Below are 18535 nucleotides of genomic sequence, written 5' to 3'. Positions count from 1 at the left end.
ACTAAGATATTTGGGAATTGTTTTATTTTATTTTCTGTTGAGCCTAGCTTCAAATATTTGTTCGGTAGCACTGGAGTAGTGCACACTAGTTTCCCATGACTAAGGCATGACACTTTGAACACACAGTTTTTTTGACTTTTGTAAACCCTGGATACTATTCCTTCTATTCTTTTGAATGTGTTTTTTCTCAGCCTAAGATGTTTTTCTTCAACAAATGTACTGATCAACCCTGGTGAAAGAGTTACTTTCTCCTTGCTGGGACAAAACACCCGAACAAAAGCAGCTTCTGAAAGGAATGGTTTTGATTTTAATTAATTGATTTCAGAGAGATACAGAGCTAGAGAGAGGCAGACATACAGACAGTGAGTATGGGTGCACCAGGACCTCCTGTCACTGCAAATGAACTCCACATGCATGGGCCACTTTGTGCATCTGCCTTTACTTGGGTACTGGGAAATTGAACCTAGGCCTTCAGGCTTTGCAAGCAAGTGCCTTTAACTGCTAAGCCGTCTCTCCAGCTGGGAAAGAAAGGATTTATTTTAACTTAAAGTTTTGAGGGAAGCTTTATCAAGGAAAGCATGGCATGAGCAAGAGCAGAGCATTACATCTTGTCATATAATCGGGGCATAAGTCGCCTGAATGAGCTAGCTCCGACTAGCTGGGGTAATAACCCTCAAGGCCCGCCTCCAGTGACATACCTTCTCCAGCAAGGCTCCACTTTGAAAAGATTCTGTAGCTGTTCCAAATTGCCACCAGCTAGGGACTAAGTATTCAAAACCTGTGAGGCGTGGGAGACATTTTACATTCAGATCACCTCTTGAGGGGCTGGGGATTGTGGGGCCTCCTGTGTGGTGGCGCAAACCTTTAATCCCAGCACTTGGGATGCAGAGGTAGGAGGATCCATATGAGTTTGAGGACAGTCTGAGACTACATAGTGAATTCCAGGTCAGCCTGGCCTAGATTTGAGACCCTACGTTAAAAAAAAAAAGAAAAGAAAAGAAAAGAAAAAGAAAAAATCAAATAGATATAACCTTCATCACAATGTTACCTTTTGAATTGATATTTGTATAATTAATTTTACAGTAGCAGTTTTTCATGTTTTTTTCCCCCTTCAGAGGCTGCAAAAAGAACTTTTCAAGAAAAAGGCATCCTGGCAGGAGAAAACAGAAGTTTCAAGCCTCACTTGACCTTCATGAAACTGTCAAAAGCACCAGTGCTCCGGAAGAAAGTGAGTGCACATTGGTGTTGTTGGTCTTCTGTCACCAGAGGCCAAGCCTTGATCACCCTCCGTCAGCACTGTTCCTGGGATTACAGGTCATTCTGCTCTGGTTCCCAAGATGCTGAAGATCTCAAGCTGCTCCGTGGAGGTGGCTGGGGCTGCGGTTTTGGTTAGTGCCTCGGTGCCTGAAAGGTGCTCGCTGGAACCACCTGCGCCTCATCACAGATGAGCCTCTGGGCGGCGCCGAGCTCGCTTGCACTGCCCTCTTGCTCTTGCTCCGGGGGCTTGCTCCCTCGGGCCTTCCTGTGCTGGCCTGCGCCCACAGCGCTGCTTACTGCGGTTAGGCCATCCGGCCATCTCGAGCTTTTGTGCGGCGCCTCACGTAGTTCTTTCAGGGATTCCAAAAGACCACTTTGCTCTTCCACAGGTGTCTCCACGGAGAGCCTGGAACAAGTGTTCCAAGGGTTGGGCAAGAACATGCCTGCAGGGACTTCGAAGTCCTGTTCGCTAACACGGTCACTAGTAGCAAGTTAAGGCACATATCTTTTGACTTCCTCTATCTCTGCAATTTTCTGCCTTAAGTCCCTGCCTCTCTTTTCTCCTTCAAGTTGGGAGCAGTGTTTGTCTTCTGGATTGATGAGCATTTCTCCTCGAAGCCTAAGGGCACCCTTCCTTGTTTCCTCATTTCAACTTAGGGAGTCCTCATGTACATTAAGCATTTTCTGGCCTCTGTTATAGCCGCTTCCAAGATGGCCATGCCGATTAATGGCCACTTGCTGCCCTCAGTGACCCACTGCTGCACTTCAGGCTCCTTTGCAGCTCTATGAATGTTTATTACGTACTGTAGAACCCCCCCCCCCCACTAAATTTAGCATGCTCTGTATCTAATAGCTGTTCTTAGCAAGTCTTTTTTTGTTGTTCTTGGAAACAAGGATTTGGGTAGTTCACTATCACATGGTCATGAGCTTTTTCAAACTATAGTTGAAGATGTACTTTGAAGGCATTTGCATTTTTTTTTGTTGTTTTTTTCTGAGATAGGGTCTCACTCTAGCCTAGGCTGACCTGGAATTTGCTATGGAGTCTCAGGGGGCCTCGAGCTCATGGCAATCCTCCTATCTCTGCCTCTTGAGTGCTGGGATTAAAGGTGTGCGCCAGTACGCCTGGCATTGCATGTTCTTTTTTTTTTTAAGTAACTGTCACAAGTTCAGCAATATCCGTATCAGGTATGAGCCACAAAAAAATGGTTTGTGTGGTTTTGATTTGATTTGAAGTATAATAATGACAGTTCACTTCTTTACTTGTTCTCTCTCTTGTCTTGCTTTCAAATGGAGCGCCTCTTCCCAGTGGTTTCACATGTAAGCACAGAATAACAAATCGGTGGTGAAGGTAATGCTCTCCTCCCTGCACAGTGCTGCACTGTCTTCACAATATTAACTTTGAAATGCGAGCAACCAGTGACACTTAACACCAACAGAATACTTAAAACTGCTTTAGAAGTTACACGTCAACATTTCAGACTGTGCTTATATTGATTTCTTGGCAATGAGTTTCACAGAATTGACTTTGTATAGGAAATGGATAGGAGATTTTGGAAGTGTAATGCTTTAAAGATCACAGTCTTGTTAGTTACAGAGTAGTGTCTCTGCATCTCAGAAACCATCTAGGTCATTCTCATGTTCTTCTCAGATAAGCCCCCATCAGGTAACCCAAACTCATTTCTGTATATGAGGAGTATGTTGCTACAAATCCTAATAATTCAATAAAGGTTTATTTTTCTATCTATTGCATACCTAGTACTCGTTGCTAGAATAAAGTGGTAGTCAAAGGGGGTTATTTGAGTGATATTCAAAACTTAATCAAATTACATTTACATTTTTAAAAAAAATTCTGTATTTATTTACTTACGTGCTGGAATATCATGCACTGGAAATGAATGCTAGATGCTCTGTCACATTTTTGCATCTGGCTTTATGTAGATAGTGGGCAATTGAATCTGGACCGGCAGATTTTTGCAAGCAAACACCTTCAGCTACTGAGCCATAGTCCCAACCTCCATTCTTTTTATTTATTTATTTTTATGGTACGGTCTCACTTTAGCCCAGATTGACCTGGCACTCACTCTGTAGTCTCAGGGTGGCCTTGAACTCACAGCAATCCTCCTACCTCTGCCTCCTGAGTGCAGGGTTTATGACCTTGGGGGGTGGTTGAGGAGACCCAGGTATATCATCTGTTATTTAAGGTTTTCCAGAGAAGCAGAACCAGTGGAAGAGGCAGGTAGAGAGGGAGGTCTGGAAAGAAGGAGTGGGAGCCAGAATTGGGAGAATTGGTTCATGTGTTTGTGAGGGCTTAAAAGACCATCTAAGCTGGGCATAGTGGTGCACTCCTTTAATCTCAGCATTTGGGAGGCTCACTGTAGATGACTCAAAGAATATATAATTCCACAGGGTAAATTAATAAGACTTTTTAATTTTTTTTTTTTTTTTTTTTGGTTTTTCAGTTAGGGTCTTGCTCTAGCCCAGGCTGGCCTGGAATTCACTGTCGTCTCAGGCTGGCCTCAAACTCACAGCTATCCTCCTTTCTTTGCCTCATGTGTTCTGGGATTAAAGGTGTGGGCTACCACACCTGGCAATTTTTGTTCCATTTTTTGAGGGAAGGTTTCACTGTGAAGCCCAGAATGCCTCAAACTGGAGATTTCCTTTGAATTGCTTGAATTACAGGCATATACCATCCCACCTGACCAGAAGTAAAGCTTTATGTCCTAAATACACTTAACGTCATTTAACATTTCTCGCTTAGTGAATGAGTAAGTTGACTTCTGTTTCTGTGTGACAACAGCACTCAGTGAGCATTTTTGGTCTTTTCTCCTTGGGTGGATAGGTCATCATTTCAAATTTCTGATTCCTTGAAGTAGATTATGAGATCTAGTTTCCCCAAAATTTCTCAAAATTGTCTTTTATAAAAATTATGTCAATCTCAGCTGGGCATGGTGGCACACGCTTTTAATCCCAGCACTCGGGAGGCAGAGGTAGGAGGATCGCTGTGTGTTTGAGGCTATCCTGAGACTTCATAGTGAATTCCAGGTCAGCCTGGGCTACAGTGAGACCCTACCTGAAAATAAACAAAAAACAAAAAACAACTTATGTCAATCTCTACTACCAACCACAGAGTTTAAGAGTAATGCCTGCTGGGTAAGCTTGCTCCAGAACCTGTGTAAGTCAGACACACAAGGTGACATATGTGCACAAAGTGATGCATGCACACACGGTGGCACATGCATCTGGAATTCAATTGCAGTGACTAGAGGTCCTGGTGCACCAATTCTTTGTCTCCCAAATAAAGTGATTATGGGGATGGCTTTTCAAATTGGAATGGCCCTGTGAGCTCTCATCCAAATAGCTCACATTGCAAAATATTAAAAATTTGTATTCTCTATCTAAAATGCCCTTGCTGTTGACATTTATCCTAGAGAGACAATTTAAAAGAGGACATTCTTTATGCATGAATGTACTCACTGAAGCATTATTAATAACTGAGATAATTAGAAATAACTTATAGCAGAGAAAATTTTTAAACATGAAGATGTTCACTAGTGCATTAGCAATAATGGGAAAAAATGAGAGTAACATCTACAATAGAGGCATGTCTGAGTCATTTGTAGGAAAGCATATCAATGATTTTAGCATCTACTAAGTCAATAGTTGGGACTGTATAAGAGCACACAGCGATAAATAAAATGTACAATGTATACTATAAAGTTGCATACAAATAATGTTGGGAGGTTGTTGGAATAATACCTCAAGTTGTGTTGCCTTGTATTTCAGAAAGGTGGGTTTCCCAGATTGTTCTTTTAGCTCCTGATTTTTTTTCTCATAGACTAGTGGATAGAGCTGACCTTAACACCATAATATAGTGAGCCCTCTTTGATATATCAAGAATTGCTCCCACAGGTTGTAGAGACAGCTCAGTACTTAAGGCATTTGCCTGCAAAGCTAGATGTGCAAAGTGGCATGTAGCACATGCATCTGGATTTTATTTGCAGCAGCTAGAGGCCTTGGGGCACCCATTTTTTCTCTCTCACTGCTTGTAAATAAATAAATAAAAATATTCTTGAAAATAGGAATTGCCATCTCACTTGGTTGGGTTTTGTTGGTTTCTGAGGAAGGACGGTCTTTGGTGAGCTGAGTTTAGTAAGAAGTGATGGGCAAATTAGATGCCTATGGAATTCAGAAGTGAGGGGAGGACACCCAGCTTAGAGAATCTGAAGCTGTCTATAGTTTTGGATAGTGTGTTTTAGTTTCTGGGAGAAACCTCGTGAAGCATTGTTTTTGGATGTGTCTGTGAGGGTGCTTCCAGAGGGCTGGTGCACAGTGAAACTGTTTGATAAGAAGATATGTGACATCTCCCTTTGAGATGTTTGGTTTTGAAGGTGAGTGTCAATTACTATATCATCTATCTATCTATCTATCTATCTATCTATCTATCTATCTATCTATAATTTTTTTTGAGGTAGTCTCACTCTAGCCCACGCTGACCTGGAATTAACTATGTAGTCTCAGGGTGGCCTCTAACTCATGGCAATCCTCCTACCTCTGCCTCCCTAGTGCTAGGATTAAAGGCATGTGCCACCATGCCTGGCTCTCATCTATATGTTTTTTTTTATTCTTTACTTACCTTCCATCTATATGTTTTATAATACAAATGTTTAAAAATTTATTACAATCAATGTAAAATTTAGAATAGAGACTATGACAGAATTTTGGAGATTTAAACTGATCTTATAGAACTAGATGACAACTGAATAATTCCAATGCACCTGAGTAGTTGTGAATGCAAATAATTATGACTAGTATGAAAGTTCATTAGCAAACCAAGGTTCCATACTCAAGAGCAGGTACAGGATTTGATAGGGTCAAGAGGGGAACAAGGAGTGATGAGTATGGGAGAGGGTAGGCACAATGAACACGGAAGCATGAAAGTGTAAAGGAGGAGAGATGAGAGAGGAAGAAGTGTCCTTTACACTGAGCTGGAAAGATGGCTTAGTGTTTAAAGTTCTTGCCAACAAAGGCTAATGACCTGAGTACAGTTCCCCAGTACCCATGTAAAGCCAGATGCTCAAAGTGGTGTGTGCATTGGGAGTTCATTTGTAGTGGCTGGAGGCCCTGGCATACCCATTCTCTCTGTCCTTTTTCTCAGTCTCTCTCTTGCAAATAAATAAATAAAAATATTTAAGAAAAGAAGTGTCAGGCTAGAGAGATGGCTTAGTGGTTAAAGTGCTTGCCTGCAAAGCCTAAGGACCCATGTTCAACTCTCCAGATCCCACATAAGCCAGATCCACAAAGGTGAGGCAAACACAAGGTTGGACAGGCCCACTAGTTGGTACAAGTGGCTGTAGTTTGATTTCAGTGGCTGAGGCTCTGGTGTGTCGGTTCTCTCTGTTTCTCTCAGTCCCTCACTCTCTCTCTGAAATAATAATAATAATGATAATCATAATAAAAGTATCTTTTATGTTTTGACTTGATCTGCTAGAAGGGCTCCCCAGGTATTAGTAGTAGTATTGTTGGGATAGATGTGATAGTTATTGGTTAAAAAGTGGTATGCTAGAAGACTGGGAAGATGGCTCACTAGATACAGGGCTTGCTACTCACGCTAGAGCACCTGAGTTTGATTCCTTAAACCCTTTGTAACAAGCTGGACACTGTAGTAGGCTTCTGCAGTCCCAGCATGCTGATGGCGATGGCAAGATGGGGGCAAAGAAGGAGGATTTCTAGGCAGGTCAGAAGCTTGTGGAAAGATCAGCAACCTGAGAATCCAGAGCAAGAAGTCCGGCATCACACGAGGTGGACAAGTGACTACTTGTGTCCTCTGACCTCCACATGCTTGCATGTTCCTGAATACACACACACACACACACACACACTTAAAAAAAACTTTTAACTGGTATGCTAGGCATATAAGTGCTATAGATAACAGAGGACAATTCTGAGACAGTAGATAGAGAGCCCACCCATAATAGGTGATGTGATCACATGCTTGCTGGTATTATTGTAGCAGAAGTTTTGTTTCTATCATTTAGTCATTGGCATCTGTTTTGTTTTGTTTTGCTTTTTTGAGGTATGGTCTCATTCTAGCCCAGGATGACCTGGAATTCACTATGGAGTCTCAGGGTTGCCTTGAACTCATGGCAGTCCTCCTACTTCTGCCTCCTGAGTGCTGGGATTAAAGGCGTGTGCCACCATGCCTGGCTCCATTGTCATTTAATTATATGAAAAGCTATAATCCATGCTGACTTAAAAGAGAAAGATCAGGTCTAGAGAGAAGATTTAGTGGTTAAGGTGCTTGCCTGTGAAGCCTAAGGACCCAGGTTCAACTCTCCAGTCCCACATAAGCCAGATGCACAAGGAGACACAAGTGCAACTTCACACATGTGCACAAGGTGGCACATCTGTCTGGAGTTTGATTACAGTGGCTGGAGGCCTTGGTCATTTCTCTCTTTCTTATTAGAAAAGGCCAGTCTGCTGGGCTTGCATCAAAAATAAGAGAGAGAGAGAGAGAGAGAGAGAGAGAGAGAGAGAGAGAGAGAGAGGGAGAGAGGGGGAGGGAGAAAGAAAGATAGATTAGGGGCTGGAGAGATGGCTTAACCATTAAAAGCCTGGAATCCTGTCCCAATTATGAAAACTGAGCTGAGAGGCTGAGGACAGAGTCTGGGAAGTATGAGCTTTACTTGATAACAAGCTTTTCTAACACTAGGAGTGTGAGCTTTGCATATTCTTAGTCACATGACAGTCTAGTGGGTACCTTGCATTAGATAAGACCCAAAGGAGTATGGCCAATTTTAGAGCTATTCTAGTGATCACTGTTCTTTGTAATATATATAAAACAAGGAGTATAGCTCCAGAAAACCTTACTAAATTACTGTGTCTCTGGAATGGTAACTAAAATTCAAATTATTTTTAGTTCCCTTGTACTTTTTGGTATAATTAGTCTAGAACATGTTTACCTCTGTGCTGTTTTTAATTATAGTGAATCCTTTTGGCTTAATTTTTCTCAATGAATGACCATGTGTTCTGCAATCTAAACTGCAAAGGCTGCTGCTGGGTTAGCCGTGTGAGCTGACACTTGGTGGCAGAAGGCGACAAGTTTCAGATCACAGTCATCTCAGCATGTGTCTGATTCCGTGGGAAATATGTGTGACCTACTGCATGGAGCAGTTGTTTTTATGTAAGTTCAGGGCTTCTTAGATGTATCCTTTGATTCATGATGTTGCTGATTTACTAATATAGCATATACGCTAACAAAGATTGGCTTAGTTAACTGAGACAGGCACTTGGAAGCTGCTTTGGCTAAAAAGCCTTGATTCTTCTCTTAGGCCCATGAGGGGTATAAAAACATAAAGTCTGCTGTCTCTGTCTTCATTCTGTTTGTCTCCTTTATTTTGGCTGAAGACACAGAGATAAGGTATTGTCCTTAACATTTTCTGTTGAGTCATCTTGGATTCCAGAAACAGCTGAATCTTTTCCCTCTCAAAATAAGGGCAATTATCCACTGCCCCATTTCTTCCTGTATTCAAGCCCAAAGCGCAGGTCCATCCTGCAAGACAGACTTGGGGTTGCCCACATCTGTTCTTCCCAGTGTTGCCACAATGAGTAAATCTCCACCCTCTGCTTTTCAGCAGGACCGTCTCTCTAATTGGCACATGGGGACCTGTGGCTGAGCCTGGCCTGTTGCGGCTGCTGTGGCCATGGGTACATTTGTCCAGAAAGCAGTGGTTGCAACATTTTCTTGCAACAGCTTTTCAGAGTCAGATAGTGTCGGACTTCAGAATGGAAAAGAAAGCACCTTGCTTGAAAACTCTTAGCTACTCTTTTCACCTAGCCTGTTTTTTTTTAATTAACTATTTTATTCATTTATTTTAGAGACAGAGAGATACAGAAATAGGCAGGGAGAGAGAGAGAATGGGCGTGCCAGGGCCTCCAGCCACTGCAAACAAACTCCAGATGTATGCGCCACCTTGTGCATCTGGCTTACATGGGTCCTGGCGAGTTGAACCTAGGTCCTTTGGCTTTGCAGGCAAGTGCCTTAACCGCTAAGCCATCTCTTCAGCCCCTCCCCTTTTTTTCTGGAATGTAGAAGTTGATATGTGTACTAGGCTGAGACCATGTGATGATGATGGTGAGGGGATGTGGGGAAGAGGACAGAGGGCAATAGGAGTGGTGGTGAGACACCGACGAGGAGAACACCTGGATGAAAGTACTCCTCTGATCCTGCCAGGAAGGGAAAGTGTGTGTCCCTAGAGTGGTTGGTGATGAAGATACCAAAGTTATAATTGAAAAACTTCACCCTAGGTTGGTCAAATCCAAGACTTTCTCTGTGTCCTTTCCTCACTGTACTGCCCCTCATGCACCATGTCAGCTCTCCTCACCTACTCCCGCTATTTATGCCTATGTAGACCTCCCTCCCTCCCTCCCTCCCTCTCTCCCTTCCTTCCTTCCTTCCTTCCTTCCATCTGTCCTTACTTCCATCTTTCCTCCTTCTTCCTTTTCTACCTTAATTCCTTCCTTCTTTCTTTGTTTTGGTTTTTTGAGGTAGGGTCTCACTGTAGCCCAGGCTGACCTGGAATTCACTATGGAGTCTCAGGGTGGCCTCAAACTCACGGCAATCCTCCTACCTCTGCCTCCCAGGTGCTGGGATTAAAAGCATGCACCACCACACCCGGCTCTTTTTCTTCCTTCCTTCTTTCTTTCCTTAATTCTTTATTTCTTCCCTTCCTCCCTCCCTCTTTCTTCCCTTTCCTTTCCTTTCTTGTTAGAAAATGTAGCACATTGCTTCAGTTACCTGTCCTTGAGGTCCAAAGAATTGGGTTTTCCTGAATGCATCATTGATAACATTCATTCTATTACAGGATCCTTCAAACCAATGCCATATGGCTTAATCAGTCATATTTTTTAGTTTTTTTTTGAGTCGTTTCCATATATTTATTTATAGTACATTACAAAACTAAATCTTTTTGTCTTAATGGCCTTTCAATGCTAAAAATTCAGCGAACTCTAATGTTAGATGGAATTATAATTTCTTCTGAAATGCTCTCTATGCCATTAGTTAGCTATGTCCTCTATTCTGGGCCAAAGTGCACTGTTTGATAAGTGACGTCACTTTCATGTTGAATGCACTCTACACATCCAGCTGTTGTGCTGTCTACTTTCACATATTGAGAAAAGAAACAAAACTAACATTTACAAATGCTTACTATGTGTTTTTACAATGTCAGAATTTGTTTTTAAAAATATTTTATTTTATTTTTATTTATTTCTTTGAGGGGGGAGGGAGAGAGAGAGAGAATGGGCAAACCAGGGCCTCCAGCCACTGTAAATGAATCCAGACACATGTGCTGCTTTGTGCATCTGCCTTACACGGGTCCTGGGGACTGGAACTGCACTGGGTTCATTGGTTACAGTTTGTCAGGTACTCACAATTTTCCTTGATTGCTGGCTATTGGAAATTACAGGTTCTTTTATTCTAACTCTCAGATCACAAATTCCACATCACCCAGCAGCTATGTCTCTTTATATGTATACATGTTGGCTACAAAATGGGTGCATGTGGTTAAAGAGGCCAAAGGCGAGTTGAAGGAGTCTGAAGAGGCCTCACTGGCGGGAAAGGCAGAGGGATGATAAATGCAGTGCTAATGAATCCAGATGGAGAGACACAGAGCTGACCTGCAGGGGCTCAGGGTTGAACCAGATATCAGGGTTGTGTTGAGATGCAAGAGGCATGTGCAGGACCATGGAGGCCGTAGAGATGATAGAGGCGAGGTAGAGGACTGGAGGCACAATGTAGTGTGGTTCTGGGTCGGAATGAGTGAACTGATAACATGGACAAATGGTAATTTGAGTGAGCCATGTCAACAGTGGGGACAGTTGGTATTGATCTGTCTGTTGGTCCCTTGCTGTTGCGTTGGGTGTCTTCCGATACTCTTTCCCAGTCTGTTGTGTTTGAGGAATTCTTGGGCCTGGTTTTTCTGATATGGATGTAATCCACTAATGCGCTCACATGCCCAGTCTACTTTGGTAACTTTATAGGGTGGTGCCTGTCTTCGTTTAGGAGTACGTTACTACTGCTCAGTGTGCGCCTCACAGGTGGTGCTGGACAGGTGGTGGTGGCTCCATGCACGAGGTGCACAGCGCAGTCATTCTGTCTCTGCGTTTGAACTCAAACTGGAGTAAACACTTCTTAGAAGTGGAGTCACCCTGGTCAAGACCAGCCTGAAGCCACTGTTTTACACATTATAGGATCACTTAGAGTAGGGCACAGCTTGATTTCCATAGAAACGTAAGGAACTAGTCAATAGCAAGCTAAATTATAGAAAAGATTCTAGAAATTAACGGATTAGTATCAGGATTACCCATGACTTCTTGTGGGACTGGGTTCTCTTAGAAGTAACGTAGTCAACCCGATAACGCTACCTGCTCAGAGTAGAGTGGAGATTTGAATTGGGTGCCTTCACTAGTGCTTTGTGAGAATGTCTTCAGGGCTTCAAGGATTTTGTGATGACTGGATGCTCGCATTGGTGAGTTAAAGCCCTAATCTGATACTTTTTTTTTCTTTCCTTCTTTTTTTTTTGAGGTCTTACTCTAGCCCAGGGTGACCTGGAATTCAAATTCACTATGTCGTCTCAGGGTGGCCTCAAACTCTGATCATTCTACCTCTGCCTCCCAAGTGCTGGGATTAAAGATGTGTGGCACCATGCCTCGTTCTTGATTTTTAAGATCTCTGGGATTCAGCTTTGTGTTGTGAATGTGAAATGCTTACAACAGTTTCATTTGCTATATTCATGGGTCACTATGGCTAAGTTCCACATTGTCTTTACTCAGCACCTTGGCAGCCTGCACCTGGAATATTGCTGTGTTTTGTTTGTTTCTACAGAAGGAAGAGTTGGTGAGCCACATGCTCTTGTTAGAACTGCTAGGAGGCAGACATTATTTCTGATTACATTTTGTTGGTCAAAGTGAAGCTCCTGTGCTTTGGGAGTTCAGAGCAGGGCGTACAATCTGCTTGTAGGGAAGGATTCCTCAGGAGAGGCAGGTAATATTTGAGCAGCTTTACACTCTTCCTCAACATCACTTCCCAAAATGTGTGTGATCAGAAAGTCCTGTGTTTGCCAACCATCATACACACTAGTGTTTGGTAGGATATGGTTTAGGGAATTCTGATTTTGTGTGTGTGATGTGTAAGTTTCTCTGTGTGCATGTGGAGGCAAGGTTGACATTAGGTATCTTGCTTAATCACTATATCTATCTATATTTACTTTGTTTGTTATGATATATATGTATGCATGTGTCTATGTCTGTTCATGTGTGTGAGAGCTGCATGTGTGTAGAGGTCAGGGGGTTTATCTTATTTTAAGGCAGGATCTCTCATCCCTCACTATTGATTCACCAGGCTAGCTGGCCCATGACCTTCTGGGTGATTCTCACATCAAGCCATTTTCAGAAATTTTGGAGCCAGTGTCAACTGATAACTAATTTTATTTTCCTAATTAATCATAGAAGATGAAATGAAATATGATCTTTTAGGAAATGGGCATGTCCCCAACAGTGAACTGATGATGGGTCAAAATAAAAGAGAATATGTGGGCAGAAAAGTGGAATACTCCCATGAAGGCAAACCAGCTGAACTGTGGGATGGCAGTGACTTTCATCACTGGAATGACTGGCCAAGTTCACTGTTGTTATGGTTACACACACATGGCAGCAGTGTTTTGGAGAGCCTTTACTTAGCTATGAGCAGAAACTAAGCTGAAATACAAAATTATAGTTCTTCATGTTGGAATCATACTTCCATTCTTAAATATGAGCTCCTTTATTTTGACTATTCAGTAAAATCTTATTCTTACTGGGAAAGATACCTTAAAATAGAATAATATGAATTCTTTGAATGACTAAGTTGTTCAGTTCCTTTTCTGGTGGTTACTAAGTTAAAGGAAAAACAAAGCAGAAATAGCAACCACCTGAGTGGCCAAACTATATTACCTTTAGTTAAAGATTAAAAAACAAAAACAACCACCACAACATAAAAGCCTTGCTCATATCATGCTAGGGGCTACCCACCCATAGCTATATGAATTCTGGTTTTGTTCTTTTATACTTTCTTCTTAAAACCAACTTGATGGTAGTACTTCTTTTAATGTTGGTTTGTGACACTATCTCGAAGGTCTGTGTAACCTGTAATCTTTGTGCCATCCTCAAGCTGATGGCCAGAGTATGAGTTACTCATCCTCCTTCTTTGCACCTAAATATTTGACACATAACTTCATTTAGAGCAGAGTCCTTCTCTCACAGCATTATCAGGCTTTGGTCTGCAGCACTGGGGTGGGATCTTCTTAGCCACTGTCCACGAGAATGTTCTATGTGGCTTTCCCTAGTGGCCCTGTACTCTTAGTAAGTGTCCCTCCCTGTTCTCACCCTTCCATTTTCACAACTTGGTCCTCTTGGGTTCCACCTTGCACCTCACCTCCATGACCAGATGCAACAGTCAGGAAGTTGTAAACAGGGTACTTTGTGCTCTTGGACTCCCAGCCCAAAGTTGGGAATGGGAATGGTTATCGGAAATAAGCTGAATGGATGGAGAAACCAAACCTACTTCTCAACAGGTGATCATATGTCACTACACACATCAAATGTACAAAATGGAGATGAAGCAGGCATTGGCAGGGTTGTGAGAAGGTTGGCTGGTCTGGTGTCTCTAGGGCCATGCTCACATGATGGCACATACTGCATATTAACAGTACACTGTCATCCCGTAGTGCTAATTCCTTCCACTTGTTAAGTTTTCCACCCTACGAATTACTCTAGAGGTGCTGTTTATTTTTGTTTATTTTACTTATCTACTTATTTTGAGAAAGACAGAGAAAGAGGCAGAGAGAGTAAGAGAGTGAGAGAGAAATAGATAGAGAAAAAGAGAGCCATAGAAAATGGGTGCACCAGGGCCTTTCAGCTACTGTGAACGAACTCCAGATGCATGATCTCCTTGTACACATGAGTGACACTGTGTGCTTGTGTCACTGTGCGTCTGGCTTATGTGGGACCTAGAGATTTGAACATAAGTTCTTAGGCTTTGCAGACAAGCACCTTAACTGCTAAGCCATCTCTCCAGCCCTATTTTATTTATTTTTGAGTAGCCTGCATTGCATACTGGGATTATAGGCATGCACCACCATGCCCAGTTTTATGAGGTGCTGGGGGATGGACTGAGGGCCTCATGCATGCTAGGTAAACACTCTACCAGCTGAGCTGCATCCCTAGCCTAGAGGTATTTTTAAAAATTTTTGAGAAGACCCTTAATTTTTAAAAGCTCTAAAAAGAGCCAGTGTTGAATTACTGACAGGTTTCATTTTTTTGTTTTGTTTTGTTTTTGTACTGTACTATTTCTGGAAGCAATACATAATCAAATTTTCATTGATACTTGCTGAGCTTGAGTGAAATAGAAAAAGTTATATAATCCCTATAATTATATATCTCCAGAATAGGCAAAGGGGAATTAACAACTAAGTGATTAAGTTTGGAATGTGGATAAAAGGTAGGCTACAAATATATTTTATAAATTACATTATTTTACCTCGCACTAAATGTTATATTAATACAAATCTTGTCCAACCCAGAAAAAACTTAATTTATTTATGAATTTATTTATGTTTTTGAGGTAAGGTCTTACTGTAGCCTAGACTGACCTGGAAACATTCACTTTTAAATTGGTTTAAGGGCTTCCCATGATTCCTGAGTCATGTTTAGTAACTATTCATATCCAGCTGCTGTTTTTTTCCGCCTTTCCTACCAAACTCCTTTTTGTCTATATGATATTCAGGAGAAGGTCCCAGCCACATGAGATGAAAAGGCTGAATGCCATTGGGCACCTTTGCTCTTGTTTTATTTCCTAAACTTCAGGCAGTGAGTGGAAGTCTCAGGGCCATCAATTCTGTCACCCAGTCCTTGGAACACTTCCTCTGTTCCTATGAACTTCTGGCTAACAGCATGCAGGGAATCCTCCTGGGCTGTTGGGGAGTATGAGGTAGGTGAGGTGAGGTGCTCTGCTGAGTGTGGTGTTGAAGGGAGTGAAGGCTGGTGAAGAAGGAAGAACAGTGAAGGTCCGAGTCCAGGAAGCTGCCCAGTGCATAAGAAAGCGGGAAGGGGAGGAGGCACAAGGTGGATAGGAACAGGCGGGCTGCAGACAGCTCCTGTTTTGGGACTCAGGTGCTTTAATGTTAAGATTGGGATCAGTGATGTGTATGGGTGCGTTTAAGCTGTTTTGCCACTGTATATCCCTTCTGTTCTGTGTAGTGTTTAACTCTTGTCTGAATTGTGGCTGAGTCTATAGTTAGGGCTGAAGCTCTGTTTATATAATCTAACTAATTAAAATTTTAGTCATTTATTTGTGAGGGGAGATAGGTAGGTAGGTAGGTAGGTAGGTAGGTAGGTAGGTAGGTAGGTAGATGGATGGATGGATGGATGGATGGATGGATGGATGGATGGATGGATGGATGGATAGGTAGATAATGCATGGACTCCCCAGGGTCGCTTGCTGCTTCCAATGAACTCCAGATATATGCATCACTTTGTGCATCTGGTTCTTCGTGAGTACTGGGTAATCAACCCCTGATCAGCAGGCTTTGTAAACAAGCACCTTTAATTGCTGAGCCATCTCTGCAGTCCAGTGTAACTAATTTTTTATGTGTGTATTTGTGTGTGATGAGTTTGCATGTGTACATGTATGTTTGTGTGAGTGTGTTTGAGTGTATGTGTAGGCCCAGAGGTGGTTGTCTGGTGTCTTCTGCAATCATCTTCCACCTTATTATTTTTTGAGGCAGCTCTATCACTGAACCCAGAGCTGGCTGCCAGCCAGCAAGTTTTGGGATCCTCCTCTGCCATCTCCAGTGCTGAGATCACAGACATGCATACCACTCCCAGCATTATATACTCAGAAACAGCTAGTCTACAACTCAGACAATCTCTGCCATTATTTTATTTGATTGTTGGAATATTTACAGTAAAAAGGGAGTTATTTTGTTATTTTTTATTTTTTGGTTTTTCGAGATAGGGTCTCACTCTGGTCCAGGCTGACCTGGAATTAACTATGTAGTCTCAGGGTGGCCTCAAACTCATGGCAATTCTCCTACATCTGCCTCCCAAGTGCTGGGATTCAAGGTGTGTGCCACCTCACACAGCAGAGGGAGTTATTTTTCTTTTTATTTTTTTTCTGAGGTAGGGTCTCACTCTAGCTCAGACGGACCTGGAATTCACTATGTATTCTCAGAGTGGCCTCGAACTCAGTGATCCTCCTGAGTGCTGGGATTAAGGGTATGCACCACTATCCCCAGCTAAAGGGAGTTATTTTTATAGGCTGGACAATTTTATTTATTTGTTTATTTGAAAGAGCGATAGAGGGAAAGAGGCACACACACGGGGGGGGGGGGAGGGAGGGAGGGAGGGATGGAGAGAGAGAATGGGTGCTCCAGGGCGTCCAGCCAGTGCAAACGAATTCCAGATGCATATGCCATCTTGTTCATCTGGCTTACATGGGTCCTGGGGAATCAAGCCTCGAACTGGGATCCTTAGGCATCACAGGCACACTGGTTTGAGAAAACATGATAGTGCATGTAACTGTTTTTCAACAATGATTAACTTCCTTAGAATTTTATTTATTCATTTATTTGAGAAAGAGAGATAATGGGGGTGGGGGAGAGAACATGAATGGGTACACCAGGGCTGCCTGTCCCTTCAAACAAACTCCAGATGCATGGGGCTACCTTGTTCATCTGGCTTACATGAATATTGGGGAATTGAACCTGGGTTCTTAGGCTTTGCAGGCAAGTACCTTAACTGGTTAGCCATCTCTTTAGAATTTTAGTATTTTAAATAAACAGAAAGCTTAAATATATCATTCTGTTCTTTTCCATTTATCTGTATCCTTCACTTCTTGTGACGCTGAGTCTAGATTCCACTTCTTACTCTCTCTGTCCCTACATAAGTGACCTAATTCTCTTGTGATCCAGCCTCCTTATCTGGGAATAATAATGGTGCCCATCTTACAGGTTAGTGCTCAGAGCAGTACCTGTACAAAGGAATTGCTTGCTTTCTATAATTGTTATGACAGAGGGCATCGTTGTCATAATTTTTCATCATTCTTTACTTTCCATCTGTAAACTTACTGACAGGTGCTAGACAGGATGTCTGGGCCTTAGCCAGACAGGAGATGAGTAGGCTCAATGGTAGACCAGCCGTGTCTCCTGTCCTAGAAGGGCAGGAAGGGAAGGTTGCAAGGTCTTCTCACCCACAGTGCTGCCCCCTGGATCCACAATCCCCTCTCTGTCCTTGAGCCCAATGGCTGGTTCCGGGAAGGATCATGTTTTCCCATGTCAATCAGAAGCAACTGGGTGACCTGAGCCTGCTCATGAGAGAAGGGGCTCAGATCTCCACAGAGATGAGCTGAGGGAAGGAAGGCTGTAGCTCACAAGGGGTAAGCAAGCATTCCCTATCAGGAGAAGATGCAATGAAATGGCACAAGGAATAGCAGCAAATGTCACACACACAGGTGAAGATGCAGTGGGAATCTTAAGCAGACATTTACCCCATGTAAGTGTCATGTTTTTATGTCTCTGAGTACCAATATATAAAAATTTAATAGCAACAGTGATCATTAAAATAATTTTCATCTTTAGCTAATATACCCTAAAGAAAACAAGTTTGCACTTATGAAAGTAAGTGTAAAAGGTTATGATTGCTTTTGATTTTTTAAAAGTTATATATTTATTTATTTGAGAAAGAGAGAGAGACAGACAGACAGACAGAGGCAGACATACGCAGGGGAGAGAGAGAATGGGCACACCAGGGCCTCCAGCCACTGTAAATGAACTCCAGACACATGCGCCACCCTGTGAATCTGGTTTATGTGGCTACTGGGGAATCGAGTCTAGGTCCTTAGGCTTCACAGGCAGGTGCGTTAACCTCTAAGCCATCTCCTTCAGCCCATGATTGCTTTTTAAATAGCTGATGCCAAAAAAGTCAAGCCAGTTTGGTTTGGCTCTTAATTTATATTCTTAATTTTTATCTTAAGTGATTATCTCAGGAAACATGCATTTCTTTAATAGGTATTTACCCAACAGGAATCAATTATTAGAAAAGAGTACAGTTCCAAGAAGATTAAGCTTATTGTTGGCAGAAAAAAATAAATTTTTGTCTGAGATGCAGAATGTTTATATAAGCTGTGATTATTAGAGTTTAGTTGCTCTGACCACTATAACTTTGTCACAAATTGTAAGCTAATTTG

The 18535-nt window shown here is 42.3% G+C and overlaps 1 protein-coding gene across 6 annotated transcripts in view; it reads left to right on the top strand.

The window, feature by feature from the left end:
* The window catches only part of Akap7 (A-kinase anchoring protein 7), a 141161-nt gene that overhangs the window by 61615 nt on the left and 61011 nt on the right, over positions 1-18535 (top strand). For all 6 annotated transcript variants that reach the window (XM_045159667.1, XM_045159665.1, XM_045159662.1 and 3 more), the window contains exon 6: positions 1116-1228. In XM_045159667.1, coding sequence (XP_045015602.1) covers positions 1116-1228 — 113 coding nt within the window. The remainder of the gene's footprint in view (positions 1-1115; positions 1229-18535) is intronic.

The sequence above is a fragment of the Jaculus jaculus genome, chromosome 9 (assembly GCF_020740685.1).
Source record: "Jaculus jaculus isolate mJacJac1 chromosome 9, mJacJac1.mat.Y.cur, whole genome shotgun sequence".
NCBI classification, from domain to species: domain Eukaryota; kingdom Metazoa; phylum Chordata; class Mammalia; order Rodentia; family Dipodidae; genus Jaculus; species Jaculus jaculus.
The sequence above is the reverse complement of the archived record's forward strand: the minus strand, read 5'-3'. Positions and strand labels throughout refer to the sequence as shown.